We start from the raw sequence: 23,404 nt of genomic DNA on the forward strand, positions 1-23,404 counted from the left end.
CTGTTTCAGAATATGCCTGATCCACGTCTAAATAAGAAAGCATTTACACCAGGTTTTAGTTGGTGTAAGTACATAAGTGCATAAATGTAGCCATACTGGGACAGACCAAAGGTCCATCAAGCCCAGTATCCTGTTTCCAACAATGGCCATCCAGGTCACAAGTACCTGGCAAGATCCCAAAACAGTACAATACATTTTTATACTGCTTATCCCAGAAATAAGCAGTGGATTTTCCCAACTCGCCACTCCAAGGATTGTATTTTTTCTGAGGACCAGCAGGCCATATTCTCACATGTGGGTGATGTCTTCCACGTTGCTCGGTGCAAAGCTTAAACAACCTGTTACAGCTTTAAAAGCATGCACAGTGTCCCCACAATGCACATGCAAGTGCCTTCCCTCCTGCCATGAGTGTGTAGGACCAATCAGTCTCTTCTCATTCGCAGTGAGGAGAGAATGCGATTCTCCCTCTCTCACAGCGTCTAGTGCATGAGCATTCTTTTTTTGGTTATATGCTTTCCCTTTGAGGTTTTTTACCCTGCTTTTTTCTAACCTTCCTATATAGTTTTAGATTGATTTTTCCCCACTTTTAAGTTTCCTTAGGCCTGAGCTCTGGTCGGACGTTTGTCCCTCAATTTTTTTCTAGTGCTTGCCCCTTTGTCACCATCAAGCCATTTGATCTAGCCACGGCTGTTTTCCTTTCCATGTCATCGAAGGTTCCCAGTGTAAGTGCTGTAGCCGGTGCAATAGGACCATCTCTGGAAAAGACACTCATTCTTGGTGTCTTCAGAGCTTGGGGCCTGAACATATCCCTTCCAGCTGTGTCCTTTGCCTTTGTATGAAGAAAAGAACTCAGCTGTCCAGAGAGGCTCAAAAGGAAAAGAGAAGGTAGGCTCATCTCTGGACACCCTCTAGTTGTTCGCCTCATGAGAGGTTTGCGTTTGACAAAGCACCCTATCAAACCTCCACCTGAGTCATGGGACCTCAATGTCGTCCTCACCTAGCTGATGAAAGCTCTTTTTTAGCTGCTGGATTCTTGTCATCTGAAGTACTTGACCTGGAAGGTCTTGTTTTTGGTGGCTGCTACGTCAGCTCACAGGATCAGTGAGCTTCAGGCTCTAGTGGTGGATCTACCTTACACTAAATTTCATCATAGCAGAGTAGTTCTCTGCATGCACCCTAAGTTCCTACCTAAGGTTGTGTCAGAGTTCCATCTGAATCAGTCGATCATTCTTCCAACATTCTTTCCCAAAATTTATGCCCATCCTGGTGAAAGTGCACTGCACACCTTGAACTACAAGCAAGCACCGGCCTTTTACTTGGAGCGGACTAGGCCCTACAGACCACCCAGCTTTTTGTTTCTTTTGATCTCAACAGGATGAGAGTTGCCATCGGGAAATGCACAATCTCCAATTGGCTGGCAGATTGCATTTCATTCACTTATGTCTACACTGGGCTGACTCTTGAGGGTTATGTCAAGGCTCACAATGTCAGAGCCATGGCTGTATTGGTAGCCCACTTGAGGTCAGCCTCCATTGAAGAAATTTGCAAGGCTGCAACGTTGTCTTCAATCCACACCTTAAGCAGGATACCTGATATGATAGTCGGTTTGGACAGGCAGTTCTGCAGAATTTGTATGGGGTCTAGAATCCAACTTCACTCCCTAGACCTGTTTTGTTCTGTTCCAGGCTGCACTCTCACACAGTTGTATATAGTGTTAGGTTAATTATTGCTTTGTCCTCGCTTTTGCAAGGTTCAATTGACCAATGTTTGTTGTTTTCAGTGAGCCTGGTAGCTAGGGATTCCCACTTGTGAGAATATGGCCTGCTTGTCCTCGGAGAAAGCAAAGATATTTACCTGTAGCAGGTATTCTCTGAGGACAGCAGGCCATTCAATCTCATATACCCTCCCACCTCCCCTTGGAGTTGATTCCATGCTATGATGTTGTACGATGGTCCCGTTCTCTCGTGGCAGGTGGGAACACACTCAGAAATGCACGGTGGGGACCTTGCTCATCTTAAATCTATACCGCACTGAGCGACATGGATGACATCACCCACATGTGAGAATGAATGGCCTGCTGTCCTCGGAGAGTACCTGCTACAGGTAAGTATCTTTGCTTTATGCAACAGCAAACTTTCCTAAATTTCTATAACAAGCAGTTCAATTCCTTTTCAGTCTTAAATCCAAATTCAGTATGTATTCCAACTTGATATTGATGCAAACTCAGTTCAGAACCAGAACTCAGGGATATGATGTATCTTCTCAGGTATCAGTTTATAACTCTTACAGTATGTACATATTTACAGCTCCTTCTTTCCGTAGCCATCCCTTCTGGGTGTAACAACCTAAGGCTATGCTGCAGCGCTTGTGCAACAAGCAGATCTTCCTCTGGATCAGACCTCCTTGTCTGTCCACACTCCCCTCCAAAGGAGTACTTCACTGGGCTACCACCTTTGGCTCTGAACAGATCTTTCCTGTTCCTGCTCCCAGGCTGGGACCCCCTATTTCCCACCTGGAGTACTCCTCCACTTCACGGTTAATGCTTTAATGGCAGAAATCTTTCTCTTTGGTCAGCCTTAGTTTCTTGAACCCATCCAGGACACCCCCCTCTTCTCAAGGTTCCCAGTGGGGTTAGAAGCAACCAAAGACCCCGTGCATACCCCAGCACTAACATTTATGAACTCCTAACTCCTCCCCTTCTGTCATTCAACAACCAGAAACATTTCCCTCTGCAACTTACCCAGCAACCCACTCCCTTGGGCTGGATCCTTTAGCACCTACAACCTCAGGGCCCTCTCAGTAACTCTGGAGAGCTCTCTCAGGTTCTTTAGTAATCCCCATTACAGAGTGCCTGGAGCCAAAGTAGAGATTTGAAGATTAGAGTGAGCCAAATTTGCTTGTATTCAGCTTTGTATGAGCCATAGTATTTTGTATGAGTTGAAGACTGGTTGAGTTTGTTTGGAAATCCAATACAGAGCAAATTACACAGGAATAAACAACAGCAAAAGAAAGAAAATTGTTTTAGTCTTCTATTCTCATGTTTTAGTTATTATAGTTTTGTTGTAAACCAAGGAGTGGGTTTAGGGCTTTTCATAGGGCAGACTTTTGTTGGAGCAATAGCATCGATGGCTGTCTTTTGATCTGTGTTCCGGGCATCAACCATGACAGTGATTGAGATGAGGAATGAGGTGTTGTCTGGATTCTGGAGATTTTATAGGAGGGTTTTTGGGATTATGCAAGTAGTTTGACCTTTTTTTTTTGTCTTTGTGTGATTTTCTGAGATGTGAGTGGTATATCATGGTCTAGCTGGGAGAACTTGGTGATCTATATGCTCTTCATTGATAATTCTTAGAAGTAGTTGATGTGGTGTGATTACTAGGTTGAGTGTATGGCCACATTGTGAGTCAGTCTGTCAATTAATTGGATTAAATTGAAGACTTCTACCTCAGATCAGAAAGTCATATGGAAGGTTCTATCATCTTTTTGGATGTTGAAGTCACCTAGGACTAGACTCCTAGCATGTTCCATTATTATCTCTGATATTAAAACCAGGAGCTCCTGCAGGGCTTCATCGATACCATATGATGAGTGATAAACTAAGAAAATCCCTCATTTGGGGTGCATTTGAGCCTGCATGGGATGGATTCTGTTCTCTCAAGTTCACATTTGGGGAAGTTGGCCAAGCCTAGTGCTTCTGTAAAGATTATTTTAACCTTCATTTGTTTCTTCATGGGGTATAGAAGCTGAAGGCTTGATATCAGATTTGGAGAAACTGGGGGGGGGGGGGGGGGGGGGGGGGGACTGTCAGTAGCTAATGTCTTGTCTCTGTTACACACATGATGTCATGGGATTCCTTTACTAGTAATTTGTGTAGTTAAGTAAAGGGGGTCATGGATTTTATATACCACCTTTCTGTGGTATTACCAAAACAGTTTACATTTATTATATGCAGGTACTTTCTCTGTCTCTAGTAGGTTCACAATCTACGTTTTCATTCCTGGGGCATTGAAGAGTTAAGTGACTTACCCAGGATCACAAAGAGCCACAGTAGGAATTGAACCCAGTTCCCCAGTTTCCTAGCTCACTGCAGTAACCATTAGGTTACTCCTCCAACTTGTTGCAAATGAAGCAGGAATTCGGGAGTATCATCTTGCAGAAGGCATTTGCATGGGATTTTGTGGTGGCCTAAAGTTATTTGATAACAAATATGTTTTTCAGAAGGAGGAAAGGCAGCAAAGGTAAAAGACTCATCATTCAGAAAGTCAAAGATCTATGCAAGAAGTATTATATCAGTCCTCATAACTTCAGAGAAGGGATGTGAAAGGGTACGGATAGAGTCAATTAAAAATGCATAACAGAAAAGCCATGGAATATTTTTTGATAAAGACTTGCATGTCCTCAATTGTCAGTGCTTTTTGCACATTTTTTTCCTTTCCAGCCACTAGGATGACGAGGAAGCCTTTTTCTCTAATGTTTCCTCAGTTCCAGAAGGTGTTTGCACATTGTGGTTTGGAGCAGGTTAATCTGCTGTTCAAACAGTGGTATTGGTTGAGAATAAACAACAGTTTAAATCACAGGTGAAAGTAGTTGTGTGCACAGATAGGCCCAGATGAACCAAGAATTTTTTGTGTACACACAGAGTTTAGCACATGAGGTCGGAAGAGAAAGGGGAGAGGTAGGGAGCAATACCAGAGCTCTTGCTCAGGAATTGTTTAGATCAGTTTTGAAGGTTTACGACAATGAGTGGAGGAAATAATTTGGGCAACTCGCTTATGAAATAGTGCTTATCCCCCCCATTTGCCAATGAGGTTAAGATTTCTTTGAACACTGCTGGTCAGTAAAATATAGTACACTGGAGAGAATGATAAGGAAGATTTTTTGATCTCAGAATTCAGTAAAAGATTGTTCCCATGATGGAATACAAATATAATATGGTAGCTCTTTAATAGTTTAACAGGCTTACCAAAGTAATAGTTCAACAAAAAGGCTCCAGCGGATCACTAGGCCTTTCTAAACTAATGTTATTTAGAATTTGACTGAAATAACACTATTTTTTTTCATTAATTGCTTATTCACTGGGAACCTGATTAAATCCAGAGTTTTGTCTTAATATGTGTCTATGGGGAAGACCTGGTTGTTCCCCAAGTAAAACATGGTGATGGTGGGGAGAGTGTGTTTAAAGAGGAGAGGGATAAGGGAAGAGTGAAAGGGGAGGTGGTTATTGAGTGTTTTTTATATTATTATTGTATGTCAGGTTTTAGGTTTCTTTATTGGGATTATGAAAAAAAAGTCTTATTGTGCATCACTTCAGTGGTTTTTATGAAAACAAGGAGGCGGTATATAAGAATTTTAAATAAATATATCCATGCACCAATGCATAGTTTTATAAAGTGTATATCAATTGAGCTGTGTTAATATAGCTGGTCAGGTTTTGTGATTACTGCCTGTACAGTTGAAAGCTGCCTGTTCGCTTTCTCAGAACACTAGATAGAGGTTTCTAACTGGCACAAAGCTGAGTTTGAAAATATTACTTCAAAAATGTTGCCATCAATAAGTAGATTTACAGATTTAAAAAAGGTGTGCGATTTGATTTGATTCAGAAGTTTGTCTGTCTGAGTTTTAATATTTGATTTATTAGAAATAACCTTCTTCTCTGTTTTCTGTTTAGATGTCGGTGCCCCGCTCATTCACATACTTACTCTCAAGGTAAAAACGCAATTTTTTTTTCTAAAATGTTATTGTGAAGCACACGCAGAAGGCCCAGGTTTGATTCCCAGGGTCTCACCTTCTGCTCCCTAGGTTAACTGGCCTGCTTATTTTCGAAAGAGAAGGCCGACCATCTTCCAACACAAATCGGGAGATGGTCGGCCATCTCTGTTAAATATAATGAGAAAGTTCCTATGGTCAGTGGAATGCAAGTATTAAGGCAAAAGAGCTATGAGTCACAAACCTGTGAAAATAATAAGGAAGTCATAGAATCAGCCTTGAGCTGGGTAGCCTTGTGTGAAGCAGAGACAGTCTGTGCAAGGGTAGAAGGAATGCTGCTGACATTTGTAGATAAGAAAGAACAGACTTCAAAGAAAAGGGTTGCTGACGTGCAGGCATTGGGTGCAGTACGAAAGTAAGTGTATATAAGAAGAGCAAAATATATGTAACCTAAGCAAAGCAAACATATATCTCTGTATTACTGCTGATCATATATTGTGAGTATACTTTGCTTCCAGTATGATGTTCTCATACTGCCTCTGTCCAAGGGAGGACAGTTGAAAAAATAAAAATTATTGCTCTCAAGTCCGGCGAAATCGGCACAATCGAAAGCCAATTTTGGCCGGCCTCAACTGCAGTCCGTCGCGGAGCCGGCCAAACTTCAAGGGGCCGTGTCGGAGGCGTACCAAAGGCGTTGTTAACACATGGCCGCCCTCATCCGATAATGGAAAAAAGAAGGGCGGCCCTGACGAGCATTTGGCCGACTTTACTTGGTCCATTTATTTTCAGGACCAAGCTTCAAAAAAGGGTCCAAACTGACCAGATGACCACCGGAGGGAATCGGGGATGGCCTCCCCATACTCCCCAGTAGTCACCAACCCCCTCCCACCCTAAAAAAAAAAATTAAAAACATTTTTTTGCCAGCCTCAGATGTAATACCCAGCTCCATGACAGCAGTATGCAGGTCCCTGGAGCAGTTTTAGTGGGTGCAGTGCACTTCAGCCAGGCGGACCCAGATCCGTCCCCCCACCTGTTGCACTTGTGGTGGTAAGTGTTGAGCCCTCCAAACCCAACCAAAACCCACTGAACCCACATGTAGGTGCCCCATTTCACCCCTAAGGGCTATGGCAGTGGTGTGCAGTTGTGGGGAGTGGGTTTTGGGTGAGTTTGGGGGGCTTCGCTCCCAAGGTAAGGGAGTTATGCACCTGGGAGCATTTTTTGAAGTCCACTGCAGTGCCCCCTCAGGTGCCCGGTTGTTGTCCTGGCATGTGAGGGGGACCAGTGCACTACAAATGCTGGCCCCTCCTACGACCAAATGGCTTGGATTTGGCCAGGTTTGAGATGGACGTCCTCGGTTTCCATTATAGGCGAAAACCGATGCCGGCCATCTCTGACATTTGGCCGGCCCGAACCATATTATCGAAATGAAAGATGGCCGGCCATCTTTTTCGGTAATTGTCACGTCTGTGGCCGTGACCACCCTCAGCCTTACCTTCTTTCTGGGGGTCAGCAGTTCTGCTGGCTTCTGTCTGTGTGTTAGTGTTGGCTCTGGCTTTGTGTGCTGATTGCTCCACTAGACCTCACCTGTGTGGGCTCTGCCTCTCTAGGGAGCCAGCATCTAAGATGGCTGCCACCGGCTCTATGCCAGCTTCCAAGATGGCTCCTGCTTGTCTTTCCTGTGGGCTCACTAGCCTCTCTTTGGGGTCAGTGTACTTCCTGCTTCTGTCCTGCTGGTGGTGACTCATCAGTGAGAGCCTTCATAAAAAGTGCTGTGCTTTCAGTCCGGGCCTTTGCATGGTGGTGTCATGCCTAAAGGTCAGCAGGTTAGTGAGTGTACTGTTGCGCTGTTACTAAGCCTGTCTCTGGGTTCCTACCGGTCTGTATTTTGGCCAAATCGCCTGCATCAGGAGTCTAAACATAAAAAACGTAGAAATACAAAATTCAACATACATGCTTCTATTTAAAAAATAAGAAAGTAAATACATCTTTAAACTCAATACATAAATGAATGTATGAATATATGTGTGTGTGTGTGTGTGTGTATATATATATATATATATATATACACACACACACACGCAGACAGTGAAGTAAAAAAGTAAAATAAAATTAACAGATGGAGGTAAAAATACTAAACATATGAATTACAAATCAAATTATTTAAATGTATAAATTGATTAAATAATGAAAACATAAAAAATGAAAAAAAATGTACATGTGCTGGCCTTCAAAATAAATGGGATCTGCATATTCCCCCGGATTCTATATATTGTGCCTAGCATTTCGCACTGAAATCCAAGCATATTCTATAACAATGCGCTTAACAAGCTAATCAGCATCAGCATGAGCACTTAGGAGTCCTTTTACTAAAGTGTCCCGAAAAATGGCCTGCACTGTTATAGACATATGTATAGGATGCGCACAGGTCCATTTTTCAGCACACCTGCAAAAAAGGCCTTTTTTTCTTGGCCGAAAATGGACATGCGGCAAAATGAAAATTGGCGCACGTCCATTTTGGGCCTGAGACCTTACCACTACCCATTGACTTAGCGGTAAGGTCTCACTCGTTAACCAGGCGGTAATCGTCAGTACACGTACAATGCCGATTACCACCGGGTTAGCACCGCACGTAAAAAATGAAATTACTGCCCGTGCCACGCAGTAGCCAGGCGGTAGTTCAAAATTGACACGCATAGGATGTGCATATGCGCCTACGCGTCTTAGTGAAAGGGCCCCTTAACAAGCAATAATGAGCACTAATTGGTGATAATTAGAATTTACATGTAGAACTCACTAAGAGTGTTCTGTAATGAACCACACATAAATTCTAATGCTTGCAATTCAAAAGGGGCATGGTTTTGGACAGGGAAATAGGCATTTTGTGTGTGTTCCAAAATTTACACCGCGTAAATCTATGCACAGGGATTTACGCCACATTTTCGTTGGTGTAAATAGAGATGTGTTGTTTAGCTGCTGGGATATCAACTAAGCGTATTCTATTTACCGAGCCTAAATCTAGGCACCACTTATAGAATACGCTTAGGTGGAAATGTTTACTGCGTGGATTTTTTAGACACCTTATATAGAATCTGGCCCATGGTACATACCTTACACATGTGAACAGGTTCAGTTATAGCAACCTTTCAAAGGAGAATGCCAATTCTGATTTTAAAAAAAGAAACTGATAAGAATCAACAGGGAATATGTAGACTAAAATACATAGGACCCTGTTTACTAAGGCGCACTGTAGATGCACACTTTTTAGCGCGCGCCAATGGTAGAGACACCCATTATATTCCTATGGGTGTCTCTAGCATTAGCACGTGCTAATTTTTAGTAAACAGAGCCCTTAAAGTGAAAAAAGACGTGGAGGGGCATAATCAAACGGGGCACCCAAGTTTTCCTGAGGGCGTCCTCACAGGACATCCCCGCGAAAGGGCGGGAAAACCTATATTACTGAAACAAGATGGGCTTCCATCTTTCATTTCGATAATACGGTCGGGGATGCCCAAATCTCAACATTTAGGTCGACCTTAGAGATGGATGACCTGAATGTTGAGATGGTCGACCTTAGAGATGGTCGTCCCTGGTTTTCAGCGATAATGGAAACCGAGGACGGCCATCTCAAAAACAACCAAATCCAACTCATTTGGTCGTGGGAGGAACCAGCATTCGTAGTGCACTGGCCCTCCTCACATGCCAGGACACCAACCGGGACCACAGAAACAGCCGAAACTGAAGCGAAAGAAGAGGCTGTGGGTCGTTTCCTTTTTCAAAGCTTTTTTGTAGGTTTTTTTTTTGTTGTTTGTTTGTTGTACCGGCCGCAGCTGACGTCAGACGGAGGGGGGGAGCTGCGGCGACCTGGGATGGAGGATTGAGCAGTGGCTGCGTCGATGTTGGGGGGGGGGTGGAGGGTGGTAGCGTTGGCAACGTGGGGGGGGGGTGTAGGGGTGAGGGGTGACAACTTTGGGGGGGGCATGGCGAAGGGCGGATACTGCGCCTCCAACTTTGCAATGGGATGTCATGCAGACATAATTCGGAACTCCAATGTTGTAATGAAGCCGTGCTCCGCCTTCGACGTCATAACGTTGTGACGCAAGGGCGGGGCACACACTCATGGGGGAACAGCGATCTACACAACTACGGAAGTAGAAGACTTCTGGCTTCATTAGAACGTTGGAGTTGCGAATTATGTCTGGATGGGGCGTGGCTGAGGGCGGGTCTATGAGTGAGGGTGAGTGGTGCTTACAGCCTAGCCTACGAACAGTGCAGGGCTTCAGTGCTTCACTGCCACTGAGTGAGCTTCAGAACGTTGGAGGTGGGAATTATTTATATAGATGAGATATAATATGAAGTCACCAGACATATTTAAACCTTCCTCAACTTTATAATAGGGATTCTCAACCCAGTCCTTGGGACACTCCTAGCCTGTCAAGTTTTCAGGATATCCACAATGAGTATGCATATGAGAGATTTTCATATCCCAAAAACCTGACTGGCTAGGTTTATCCAAAGGACAGAGTTTGTAATATGGTTACTGTGCATCACAACTATATATTGTCCATAATGCTGCCTGACTCATCACAATGTTTTCTTTCTTTTAAGCATTTGATTAACTCCAGGCTCTACTTTTTGGGGGAGGAGAAGAAGGATGAGGACTAAATGATTAGGCTGGTTTCGTTTTATCACAAGGAATGTCAAATAGTCACTTGTACTTTGCACCAAAATCTCTTGTCTGTGTTAATGATGCAACTTTTCTTGCAGGTGTTCAACATACTGGCTCTGGAAAAACAACTGACTATGCATTTGAGGTACTAAATTACCAAAGAACAAATCTGATCGTGCATTTTTAAAAATATGGTTTTGACTATGCCATTTTCTGATCAGATTTCTGTGATACCATCTTTCTCCTGCTTCCCTAGATGGCCATTTCAAATATTAGATATGGAGAAAACGTGACTCAGGAAGTGGGTATGGTATGTCCAGCTTGAACATTGTGTCAGATTTTGAAAAATATCTCAGATGTTACTAATGTTGTGAATTGCGCCTTCTTTAACATGTGAAACTGTCACTCTGTATGCACTTGAAATATATTGAGGTTTACTGTTTGTGTGCAACTTCACATAAACAAATATTTTGATTGTATTATTCTTATTTTTATTGCAGGACCTGCAGAATATGGGTGCCAAAAATGTTTGTGTAATGACTGATAAGAAACTAATCCAGCTCCCTCCTGTAAAAGCCGTTTTGAACTCTCTGGTTAAGAACAGCGTGAAATTTGAAATGTACGACACTGTCAGGGTGGAACCGACTGACAAAAGGTATAATTGCCCTGCCATACCCATCCAATGGTAGAAAATCAGTCTGTCATCACTCTTCCCTAGTGAACATGGTGCATGCTGTTCTATGATCAATCCTGGTTCCTTCACAACAATTAACTAGGGTTTTCTTTCCTGTATAGTTTCAAGGATGCAATAGAGTTTGCCAGGAAAAGAGGGTTTGATGCCTTTGTTGCTGTTGGTGGAGGTTCCGTGATTGACACCTGCAAAGCTGCTAACTTGTATTCCTCCAATCTAGAGTCTGATTTCCTTGATTACGTCAATGCTCCCGTTGGAAAGGGGAAGGCTGTGAATGTGCCTCTGAAACCACTAATTGCAGGTAAAGGGTCATGGATTTGATATATAATCTTTATGTTGTACAACCAAAGTGGTTTACATTTAGTGGGCTCACAATTTTAAGTTTTTGTACCTGGGGAAAAGAGGGTTAGATGACTTATGCAGGGTCACAAGGAGCCACTGTGGGATTTGAACCCAGTTCCCCACTGTATTACCCATTAGGCTACTCTATCACTAATCACATAGTACAACCAGCTTTTGACATGCTCAAGAATTTGTGAAATTCTACTGTATCAGCCACTGAAAAGTGTAGAGACGGCTATGTGATAAATGCAAATTTTCAGATCAGGTGCCAGCCATTGCTATCTGTGCGGAAAGTGTGTGCTTTTTAGGGGATCCTTACAGGATGCACTGCCAAGCACCTCATGTCAGTGCTGATTTTCCTCCTTGTCTTTTTTCAGCTTATATGTGTAACTTTTCTTTGCCAGGAAAATTTGATGTGTAAGTGTAATAGCTTCAGTAAAATGTGAATTAATGACAACTAAATGAGATTCAGAAAGGTAGCATCTGTTCCCACATCTGAGTCCACGTAAGCATGCAGTTTTCCTGGGCTGCAGAACTGATATGTGTAGATTGACAGCAATGGAAAGTTATGGGAGCAATTCTACAACTGAGTGCCTCCATTTAGGCACCCCGAGAATGTGCAGTAGGAGCATATTCTATAATGGCATCTGGGCTCCCATGTTCCCTTACGGAATACTAGCATAACCTGGTATCAGTGCACCTAACATTTACGTGCATGTAGTTACTCCAGCTGTAAACCTGGTATAATAGTGGGTGCACAAATACGACAGAGACATGCATAACTTACAGTATTCTGCAAGTTATGTGCACAACTGGGAGCCCCACCCATGCTCTACTCATATATATATATATATATATATATATATATATATATATATATATATATATATATATATGGCCCCTTGAATTTTTTTTGGAAAATATCTTTATTAAATCAAAGACAGGTACCAAGATAATACAAAACAAAGCCGTGCAAAAATTATGTTTAAATCATTTTTTATTATCAGCATAAATAGACTCATTCATTTATGTAGTCAGAACATCCAAGTCATGTAACATATGGAGTCTAATTGAAAACCAGGTATAACATAAGGAACTTTTTCTTAACACACTTCCCCCATTCCCCACCCTGATACAATTAAAAGTTCAAAATATAACTTCTCCCATTGGAATGCAAGGTGAGCCATAACGGCTCCCACATGTCTCGAAATCGAGACCCCGGTACACTTTCTAATTTCACCACTCCGCACCTATACAGCCTCATCTGGTGTAATAACTGTGATCTCAATGCCGTTAGAGAGGGTCCTGTGTCAGACAACCAAGAGCCCGGGATGACACTGACCCCAAAGAAAATAGCCACCTGTATAAAGCCCTTGAAACCCTTGGGTGGGATAGATGTATAAGTATAGCTACAAAAAAGAAGCAGTGGATCACACACTAGTGTGCAGCTCCATAATGCATCCACTGCCTTTAGCAGGCCTCTCCAAAAGCCCTGAACTACAGGGCAAGACCAGAACATGTGCCCCAGAGTAGCTACCACCCCCCCCCCCCCCCCCCCCCCCCGCATTTGTTACAGGACCCACTCCTTGACAGAGTTGCTCTAAATGCCCAGTGAGGGGAGACATGCATTCTTAATAGAAATGTATATAACTTTTCTCTTAGTATCAACAAACGTTGTGAATACAGATGTTTTATGTAATTTTTGCATAAGTCAGGTGTCACATCACAGCTAAGGTCTTGTGACCAACAAGAGGCCAAATGTGCATAGTCTAATTCTGGAGTTGTATCCTTCAACTGCTGGTGGTGGAATTTTAATGACACCGCTTGCTGGGTAACTAAAGAATATGCTTCTGAAAGCACATCCTCGGTCAAATCTGTCCATTTCAAGGATGAGATATAATGTTGGAGCTGTAAATATGCAAATTGGTGTCCCGAAGGAATACCATATTTTTTTTTTGTTACATTTGTACCCCGCGCTTTTCCCACTCATGGCAGGCTCAATGCGGCTTACATGGGGCAATGGAGGGTTAAGTGACTTGCCCAGAGTCACAAGGAGTTGCCTGTGCCTGAAGTGGGAATCAAACTCAGTTCCCCAGGACCAAAGTCCACCACCCTAGCCACTAGGCCACTCCTCCACTCCTGGAGATAGTTGTAAGATCTGATATGTCCCTCTTCATCTACAACTTGAGCTAGAGAAATAATCCCTTTCCTTTCCCATTGTCAAAATATACTACTCCCTTGCCCCAGGGGAACGCTGGATTGTTGCAAGTAGAAAGCAAAGGTTTGATCTCGGCAGAGAGGTGATGTCTTCTACACAGCCATCGCCAAGTAGCTCTGAGAGAGTGTAATAAGAGGTGTCGCTGAAAAGCATGCACCGGCAATCTACCCCCAGTGTGCAAAAGTTGACTAAAATGGATGTCTGGAAATAAAGTGGTCTCTAGTGTTGTTAGTGAAATTCCGTGGTGCCCCTGAACCAGTCATTTATATGTCTGATCGCACATACAATTGTTAAGTATCTGATACTCAGGAGGCCCATCCCCCCATATTCCCTAGGAATTGAGATCAGCGGCTGCCTAGGCCTCTTCCCCTGCCACAGATACCCCTGCAGGAGTCTTTCCAACATCCTCTCCTCCCTCTTTTTTAGGGGAAGCTGTTGAAATAGATATAACCACTTGGGGGCTAATATCATATTGAACAACGCAATCCGTCCCCATAGTGAAAGAGGCAGGGCCTGCTAAAGAGCTAGTTTCCGTTTGGTTACCTCGAGAAGTGGATTAATATTAATTGCATACAAAGAGGTAAGGTCTCTCAGAATAGTTATCCCCAGGTATTTCAGGGCTGTGTCCTATCTGAGCGGGAACTTCCCTTTCCATGAGTGCCGCAACCCTTCATCCAGTGCCAACGCACAAGATTTATGCAAGTTAAGGGAAAACCCCGACAGGGCGCCATACTGTCTCAAGATTCTTAATGCGCGAGGAAGGGAAACCTGTGGGTCCGACAGGATGAGTAATAGATCATCCTCGTAGGCCAAAGCCTTGACCTCCTGAGTTCCCAAGCTCACACCTCGAACCTCCTCAGTTTTATTCAAAAGGCGAAGTAGAGGCTCTAGAGAGATATCAAATAAAAGGGGAGACAGAGGGCAACCCTGTCTTGACCCACGTTGCACCTCACATTTTGTCGACCTGCCTCCATTAGCCACTATTTGCGCACCTAGGCCGTCATAAAGTGCTTTCAGTGCTTGCAGAAACTGTTCAAGAAGGCCTACCCATCTGAGCACCTGAAATAAGTATCTCCAATTTACATGATCAAATGCTTTAGCAGCATCCAGACTAACCAACGTAGCAGGGGTACGATTATGTGTACAATGTGGGATGGATAAAAGTATTCTCCAAACGTGTAGTACAGAGTGTCGCTTAGGTATAAACCCTACTTGAGCTGGACAAATTAATTCTGGAAGGTAATTCACAAGCCTGGAGGCCAGAACCTTTGCCAGTAGTTTAATATCCACATTTATCAAGGAGCTAGGACGATACGATTTGGGGGCCTCGGGAGATTTGCCCGATTTAAGGAGGAGAGAGATTAAAGTCGTATTCTCATGTTTGGGGAATGTCCCCCGTTGAATAACAGATTGGTGATAATCGAGCAAGGGTCCCGCTAAGGGTAGTCATAAGATTTTATAGAATTCCCCAGAGAACCCATCCGCCCCTGGCGCTGAAAAGGGCTTCAGTCCCTTGATTGCCCGCTGAAGCTCTTTGGCTTGTAAGGGGGCCTCCACCGCCTCCGCCGTCAACTTAGGCATCCCCGCCTTATACAAGAAGTAACTCACAATGCCCCTCTCCGGTGGTGCCTCTCTCTTGTATAGCTGTTGAAAATGTTCCTGCAAAAGCTGCATTACTAAATCAGGGTGATTAACCATTGAACCCGGTCTATCCCTCAATGTCGAGATAGTGTGGTTTCTCCCCAATGACTTAACAAGCTGTGCGAGCGAACCTCTGGAAGCGATATCTATGATATAATGTAAGACGTTATGTCTGCTCATTCAATAAGGAGTTGAGGGTCACCTGCAGGGACACATAGTTGTCTTTATTAATTTGCGATGGGGAGTTTAAGTATACCCGCTTAGCCTTTCACAACTGTTGGTCTAGATTAAGAATGCTGGTGGCAACTTCCTACGTCTCGCTGATACATAGGAGATAATCTCCCCATGCAGTACTGCCTTCGCTGCACACCAAAATAGTTGCGGATTTGTCTTGTGCTGTTTATTATGGGAGAGATAATCCTCCCACCGCAACTGCAAATAGCCCTGAAAATCCCTGTCCTTAGCTAAATAGCAGATTGGAAATGTGTTGAAGCCTCCAGCTCAACCCAGACAGGAGCATGATCAGAAATCACCTCCTGTCCCATCTGGGCCTCTGTAACCCGTGGAAATAAGGGGGTAGATACTAATATATAGTCCAATCTCGCCCACGTTCTATGGGCTATTGATCTATGGGAAAAATCCTTTTCCGCAGGGTGCAGTAGTCTCCAAACGTCTACTACAGAAAGGGAGATGCAGAAGGATTGTAACATGCCCCTGTCTGCCCTACCCAAAATCCCCCCACCCCGATTCCCCATACAGTCCACCTCAGGGTCCGTTAAGGTATTCATGTCCCCCACAATTACTAACGGCTTGCCCTAAAAAGGTATGAGTTTTTCCAGCAACCCTGGGAAGAACTTCGGGTCATATGGAGTTGGGGCGTACACAGATAGTAAGTAGAGCTCTCGGCCTTGCAACCATAGGCGTGTCAATAAATACCTCCCCTGCGGGTCTTGTAGTAGGACCTCTGAGGTATGGACCAAATTTTTGTGGAATAAAATCGCCACTCCTCCCAGTAGGCGGAACTAACCTAGCCCACCCAGGACTGTTTTAACTTACTATGTTCAGAGTCTGAAAGGCGAGCCTCTTGCAGACATGCAATATCCGCCTTGAGGCATTTTAAATGGGACAGTATCTTTTTCCGCTTTATCGGGGAGGTAATCCCACCCACATTCCATGTTATTCTACATTGTGGCATCCCTTAAGGAAAATTGATTTGCACGCAGAATACAAAATCTCATCTGATCCAGAGGTCCCAGCCCTCCCTCCAGATCCCGTCTCAACCTCCTGTCTAGATAACCTGCAGGCAGAAACAAAAAAAAGGCAAAGATCTGCCACAGAAATGGCAAATCAAAAGAAAAAAAGCAGATCAAAAAAGACAAAAAAATAGAACAGGAGGGTAACAGAAGAAGTGGTTTATTACAAGTTACCCGACGTGGCCACGTTTCGCCCTCAGGCTGCGTCAGGGGTAAAAAAAAACTACAAAATAAAAATACATAATGAGTAAAACATAAACTTCACCATTGTATATTTGATAATAAAACATATCTAAAAACACTATCACATCATATAAAATAAAAACAGATCAAATCTAAAAACATAATACAATAAAATATATCAAATCAATATCAGTTAAAAACATTCAAATTAAATATGCATGCAATAAAATAATAATTTTAATACAAGACATAATATCAACACAAAATATAATAATATCAACACAATGTATATCAATAGAACTGCATCGGACAGATAGGTGGAGATCTACAACACTAAAATAACTGAATAACTGAATAACCTTCTGAATAACCTTCTGCTCAGTGTGCTGCTGCGGCTAGGAAAGCGAATAGAATGTTGGGTGTTATTAGGAAGGGTATGGAGTCCAGGTGTGCGGATGTTATAATGCCGTTGTATCGCTCCATGGTGCGACCGCACCTGGAGTATTGTGTTCAGTACTGGTCTCCGTATCTCAAAAAAGATATAGTAGAATTGGAAAAGGTACAGCGAAGGGCGACGAAAATGATAGTGGGGATGGGACGACTTTCCTATGAAGAGAGGCTGAGAAGGCTAGGGCTTTTCAGCTTGGAGAAGAGACGGCTGAGGGGAGATATGATAGAAGTGTATAAAATAATGAGTGGAATGGATCGGGTGGATGTGAAGCGACTGTTCACGCTATCCAAAAATACTAGGACTAGAGGGCATGAGTTGAAGCTACAGTGTGGTAAATTTAAAACGAATCGGAGAAAATTTTTCTTCACCCAACGTGTAATTAGACTCTGGAATTCGTTGCCGGAGAACGTGGTACGGGCGGTTAGCTTGACGGAGTTTAAAAAGGGGTTAGATAGATTCCTAAAGGACAAGTCCATAGACCGCTATTAAATGGACTTGGAAAAATTCCGCATTTTTAGGTATAACTTGTCTGGAATGTTTTTACGTTTGGGGAGCGTGCCAGGTGCCCTTGACCTGGATTGGCCACTGTCGGTGACAGGATGCTGGGCTAGATGGACCTTTGGTCTTTCCCAGTATGGCACTACTTATGTACTTATGTACTTATGTACTTATGAATGACCATATATACTAAATATCACCTACCTAATAGGGGTAAAAAGCAAAGTGAACCCCTAAAAGTAGTCATACAACCACCTAAAAAATACAAAATAAAATAAATAAATAAAATCTCACAATGCTTGGCCTCAGTTGCCATCTTTTATGCACATTCAATGATCCAAAAATATTGAAATTAATATTCACTTTGTTAAAAAGTGAGAATCAGTGGGTTTCCATAGATAGCAACTCAAATCAATAGAAATTGATACAAAGTACCTAAAAACATCATACTGTTCTATGACAATCACATGTATCCTGATGATGATATCATTCAAAAGAACTCCACAGTGGCCATGAAAAAAACTGATTACAACTCACAGGCAATCCAGCACTCATTGCTGTTGTTTGAATGTACAAACATCAATTGAAATTGTGCTGTTGCAACGCACCAAACGTACTTACCCTGATACTTGTGTCATTAGAAAAAACTTTGTAATGGATGTAGCAATACTGATTCAGAGGCGCTCAGCCAAACTCACAGGCAATCCAGTGCTTTATGTTGCTATTTAAATGGGTGGATATCCATACATAAACCCTAATGATTTTATCATTAGAAAGAATTTAGCAATCCCACTCAGCACAACTGGCATGTAAAGCAGTGCTCTTTACTGATACTTGAATAGGTAGATATACAATCATCTGTTTCAATCATAACTGTGGCAACATCCTAAACCCCCTCTAAGTATTGAAGCTAACAGCACTAAGCTGATCAGATTACACAAACTTCAATAAAACAGACATGAAGCAACAAGCAACTGGCTTAGAAAAAATAACTGACTTAGAATTTGCACTGACAAAACATATTTAAAGCAAGCCAAACTGTTTAAACAATACACACCACCATCTAAAGTCCATATGGAGTATCTTATATCTTACCTTACATAAGTGCTTCCCAAGCTTACTCAGCAAACTTCACAATGCTATGTTGACTGGCAGCATTATAACAAACACTCTGATTAGTCCTTTAAATATCCCCTTTGAGAGTTCAAAGGTCAAAGAAAATTCTAGAACAAGAACCCACTAATCCAAATAATTTCAATATTTTTGGATCATTGAATGTGCATAAAAGATGGCAATTGAGGCCAAGCATTGTGGGATTTTATTTATTTATTTAATTTTGTATTTTTTAGGTGGTTGTATGACTACTTTTAGGGGTTCACTTTGCTTTTTACCCCTATTAGGTAGGTGATATTTAGTATATTTTGAGGCATATTTTCAAAGCACTTTGGGAGGCTAAGTTCCATATGTTTCTATGGAACTTTGGGAGGCTAAGTGCTTTGAAAATAAGCCTCATGGTCATTCAGTTATTTTAGTGTTGTAGATCTCCACCTATCTGTCCGATGCAGTTCTATTGATATACATTTAGTGTTGATATTATTATATTTTGTGTTGATATTATGTCTTGTATTAAAATTATTATTTTATTGCATGCATATTTAATTTGAATGTTTTTAACTGATATTGATTTGATATTATATTTTATTGTATTATGTTTTTAGATTTGATCTGTTTTTATTTTATATGATGTGATAGTGTTTTTAGATATGTTTTATTATCAAATATACAATGGTGAAGTTTATGTTTTACTCATTATGTATTTTTATTTTGTAGTTTTTTTACCCCTGACGCAGCCTGAGGGCGAAACGTGGCCACGTCGGGTAACTTGTAATAAACCACTTCTTCTGTTACCCTCCTGTTCTATTTTTTTGTCTTTTATTAGATAACCTGCAGGGCCAGCTCACAGCATTAAATCCCTGTGCCTTCATAGGAAGAGTACCATTGGCCAATATGAGGAGTCTACTCCTGCCTTCCCCACTCAAATTACAGTATGTCACATGCCTCCCACCCAAAACCCAAACACCCCCTCTCCCACACACCCCCTCCCTCCACACTCTTTCACTTCCATAACCAACTCAACATGCACAACCCCGCCCACCCCCACTCCCGCCCTGAAACTGTCCCTCAAACCCTGATGGTCTAACCACCATCATGTAGAAGGTCACCACGTGCTGGGGTCCGCGCTCCCCCCCCCCCCCCCCCCCCCCAGCGACCACAGTACCTGACATATCAGTTCCATGCAATTTTAGACAAATGTCCCTGCTAACATTAAGTCTAGTGAAAAGACTGCATTTGCTTTAAATCCGCACTTCTAGTCACAGTCTCAATCAGTGATGGCTATATACAAACATACATTCTGTACAGTTTGCATCAGTGAGTGCTACTATTCAAACTAATTCAATTAACATAAACAGTGTTCAAAAGCACAATGCGACACAAACGCTTGATGGACATATTGATCAGAACTCTAAATTATTGACTTCAGCTTTGATAAAAGAGAACACTTTAACACTTAACACTGTTAAGAAGTAAAGTTCAAAATTTGGAAAACGCGGTTAGCTTCTCAAATCTTCATGTGATAAACCTAGGTCTCCACTTACATCTGCAAGGGATATGTTTATTTGCTGTTTAAAGAGATCTTTATTGATACCACTAAAATATTTTCCTCCAATTACTCGTGTATTTGCCTGTTAATAAAATACAATCCTTTCAAGTTCAGACTGCTTCAGATTTAGATCCTGAGGTTGATCTTCTGAATGTTTCTGATATTGGAAACCTCGGAGATAGAGATGGTGGTCAAAGCAACTTTGGTGGTCTCTTTGGTACTGCCATCTGATTGTGAAGGCTTCTATGTGTTTTCTTAAAAAAAAAAAAAAAAAAAAAGCGATAGATGTGCCTTTTTTGGATCTCCAGGTCATGATGTTTCTTTACCAAGGAGATCCAGAAAAAAAGAAAAAGTTTTCTCTTAGGTAAACCGGCTGTTATTCAGATGGGAGCTCTCTTTTTCTTAAAATTTCCATGTAAGTGTATAATTAAGTGGAAGTCTGTTAAACATATGGGTGCTTCTGGGTCCAGGGTCCGAGTGGGTTGGAGCCTCTGTGAAGGGCAGACTCAGTCGGACCCTTCACTCCATCTCTTACTTGGCACATAGTGCCTCCACCTGGGGAAAGAAAGTTAGCGGGTGGGGTGATCCTCTTCTCCCCCAGAAAACTCAGATTCAGGTTCAGACTTGCAAAACTTGCAATTAAACATAGGCTGCCTTGAGGGGACAGCCACACATAATTCAATCCGAAACGATCACTCCACCTTTAGCAGCTTATAACAAAATAACTTGAATGCTTTATTTGAATTCTGCAACGGGCAGCCGCAGTCAATTCAGTAGGAAAACAGTCCTTAACTAGATTACGTATCAAGTTCTCTTTCTCTCTTCAATGGTTCCTCAAAGGGAATTCTACCTCCTTGCTTTCCAGGTGTATATACAGGGACAAATCAGGGTAGTATAAAATATGTACAGTTCCACTTGGTTTCCTGCACAGTTTGCACAGGGCAAATCTTTATTTCATTCACTGCTTGCTCTCCATTCTCTACAGCAGTTCTTTAGCGGCTCAAACCCCCTTGGCTTGACCCTTCCCCAGCAGTATCCACTCCCTTGCGATCACCCTGGCTACTGGGAGAGGCTCTTTTTACCCCCCCAGTCCCCTGGCTCCTCAAGCATTTTACTTTACTCTTAGTCTTCTTCCCTATTCTCCACAGGGCCCCTTTGTCTCTCTTTTCTCCAAGCCCTCCTCTTCAGGGCTGTTGTTCTTTTCTTCCTGCTGCTGCCCTCTTCCATAAAGCATGCACTCTCTCTTATTATTTCTTAACTCCACCTCCCCTGTCACTCTTCTCTACAGGGGCACTTTTCTTCTGCATTTTATTTCATGGACCCTCCCATGGGATGGGCTTCCTTCCACCCAGGGACCTCCCAGTCACTCCCCCCAGTGATTTCAACCAGGGACACTATCTCTTAGTAATCCCTATCCCGCCCGGTTACCACGTGAGAGTGGCAGGAAGGTCTCAGGCCCAAAATGGACGTACACCAATTTTTATTTTGCCGCACGTCCATTTTCAGCCAAAAAAGGCCTTTTTTGCAGGTGCGCTGACAAATGGACTTGCGCGCGTCCAATACATGCATCTACACCAGCGCAGGCCATTTTTCGGCGCACCTTAGTAAAAGGACCCCTGAGTGTGATTTAACCTGCCTGGTTAAATAGTTTTCAGTATCAATCCCAAGTAATTTGGAGTTCCAAACACCACATCAGCAGAATAAATGCTCTTTCTGAGTTCTGTCCGTGACTTTTGAGTGTCATGGTCCAGATAATGCTGATAAAAATTCTTCAGACTGTCTCAGTAATATCCAGATAATGCCAGGGAGCAGAGCAATGGCAAAAGCACAGGAGTCCCACCTAATTCTATAGAATATTCATCTGCTATCTGGATAGCTATGCAGCAAAAAGGCTATCCAGATGTTATCCACAGAGCTATCTGGAGAACGTCTGAATGTCCCCACTTTCCATATAACTTGTACTGGTTGGCACCAACTACCAGGGCCGCCGAGAGGGGGGGACAGGGGGGACAAAATTCCCGGGGCCCGGGCCTCAAGGGGGGGGGGGGGGGCGGCGCCGCAGTCCCACCCGCCACCGGGCCCCTTCCACCCAAACCCCCGCCAGCAGAAGTGCTGTCTTCTGACTCCGGCGTGCGTGGCCCACATAGACGCGCTCCTCTCAGCTGATCTTCGCTGTACTCTGCAGGGCTTCTGTGCGTCTGACGTCCTGCCAACTACATACATTCTGCACTACCGCTTCTACAGATAGCAGCATTAAATATATGTGGAAAATTTTAAACTCCACTGCTGGCATTGAAAACAGATGCTAACTGCAGTGTTTTTGTTGGCTAGTATTTATCAGATCTGTTATATTCAGGTTTTGATTGGATACTTTTTTTTTGTTCAAATTATCTTTATTAAAATTTTTCATGCAACAGTACAAAGGAACAAAACAGTTGGCAATGATATTAGGCTAGTAAGGAAATAGCTGATCTTGGCTAAGGAGATAATCAATGAAAGTCAATAGGTTTGGAAACCTATTGATCAATTTTGTTTGTATAAGTCGTTAGAGCTTATACAAACAAAATTGATCAATAGGTTTCCAAACCTTAAGAAAATTAGCAACGTTATTCATTTTTTCAGCAATCTTAGCTTCATATTTATAGATGATACGTACAGTATTCCACCAAAACGAAAAAGAAACTTTAGAGTTATCCTTCCATTCCGATATAATTTTTTTAATGGCTATAGCTAACAAAATATCTAACAGTTTGTTTTGAGTGGGAGACAAATCCAATTGACAAGCAAGAGATCTGAATATAATCAATCGAAATTCCAATTTAAACTGAATATATGGAGTAGTGTAGATATTCTGGCCCAAACTTGATTCCAAAAAAGTTGTAAGTTTGGATAATAAAATAGCACGAGGTCAAGTGTACCTATCTGTAGAATTGCAAGACCAACATAAATAGTCTAGTTAAGCGTACTGGAGTCCAGGTGGTTCTATGCATAAAGAAATATTAGGATTGCAAAATGGGTGCTGAAGCTAGTGGTCTGTTAACCTTTGTGCAAATATCAGACTGTTTATCGGTTAGGGAAACAGAAAGAGTATCA

The 23,404-nt window shown here is 42.6% G+C and overlaps 1 protein-coding gene across 1 annotated transcript in view; it reads left to right on the plus strand.

The window, feature by feature from the left end:
- The window catches only part of ADHFE1 (alcohol dehydrogenase iron containing 1), a 61,679-nt gene that overhangs the window by 2,351 nt on the left and 35,924 nt on the right, over window positions 1-23,404 (plus strand). The window contains exons 2-6 of the mRNA XM_030215173.1: window positions 5,669-5,706; window positions 10,471-10,517; window positions 10,629-10,682; window positions 10,873-11,027; window positions 11,168-11,364. Of these exons, the coding sequence (XP_030071033.1) occupies window positions 5,669-5,706; window positions 10,471-10,517; window positions 10,629-10,682; window positions 10,873-11,027; window positions 11,168-11,364 (491 nt within the window). The remainder of the gene's footprint in view (window positions 1-5,668; window positions 5,707-10,470; window positions 10,518-10,628; window positions 10,683-10,872; window positions 11,028-11,167; window positions 11,365-23,404) is intronic.

The sequence above is a fragment of the Microcaecilia unicolor genome, chromosome 1 (assembly GCF_901765095.1).
Source record: "Microcaecilia unicolor chromosome 1, aMicUni1.1, whole genome shotgun sequence".
Classification (NCBI taxonomy): domain Eukaryota; kingdom Metazoa; phylum Chordata; class Amphibia; order Gymnophiona; family Siphonopidae; genus Microcaecilia; species Microcaecilia unicolor.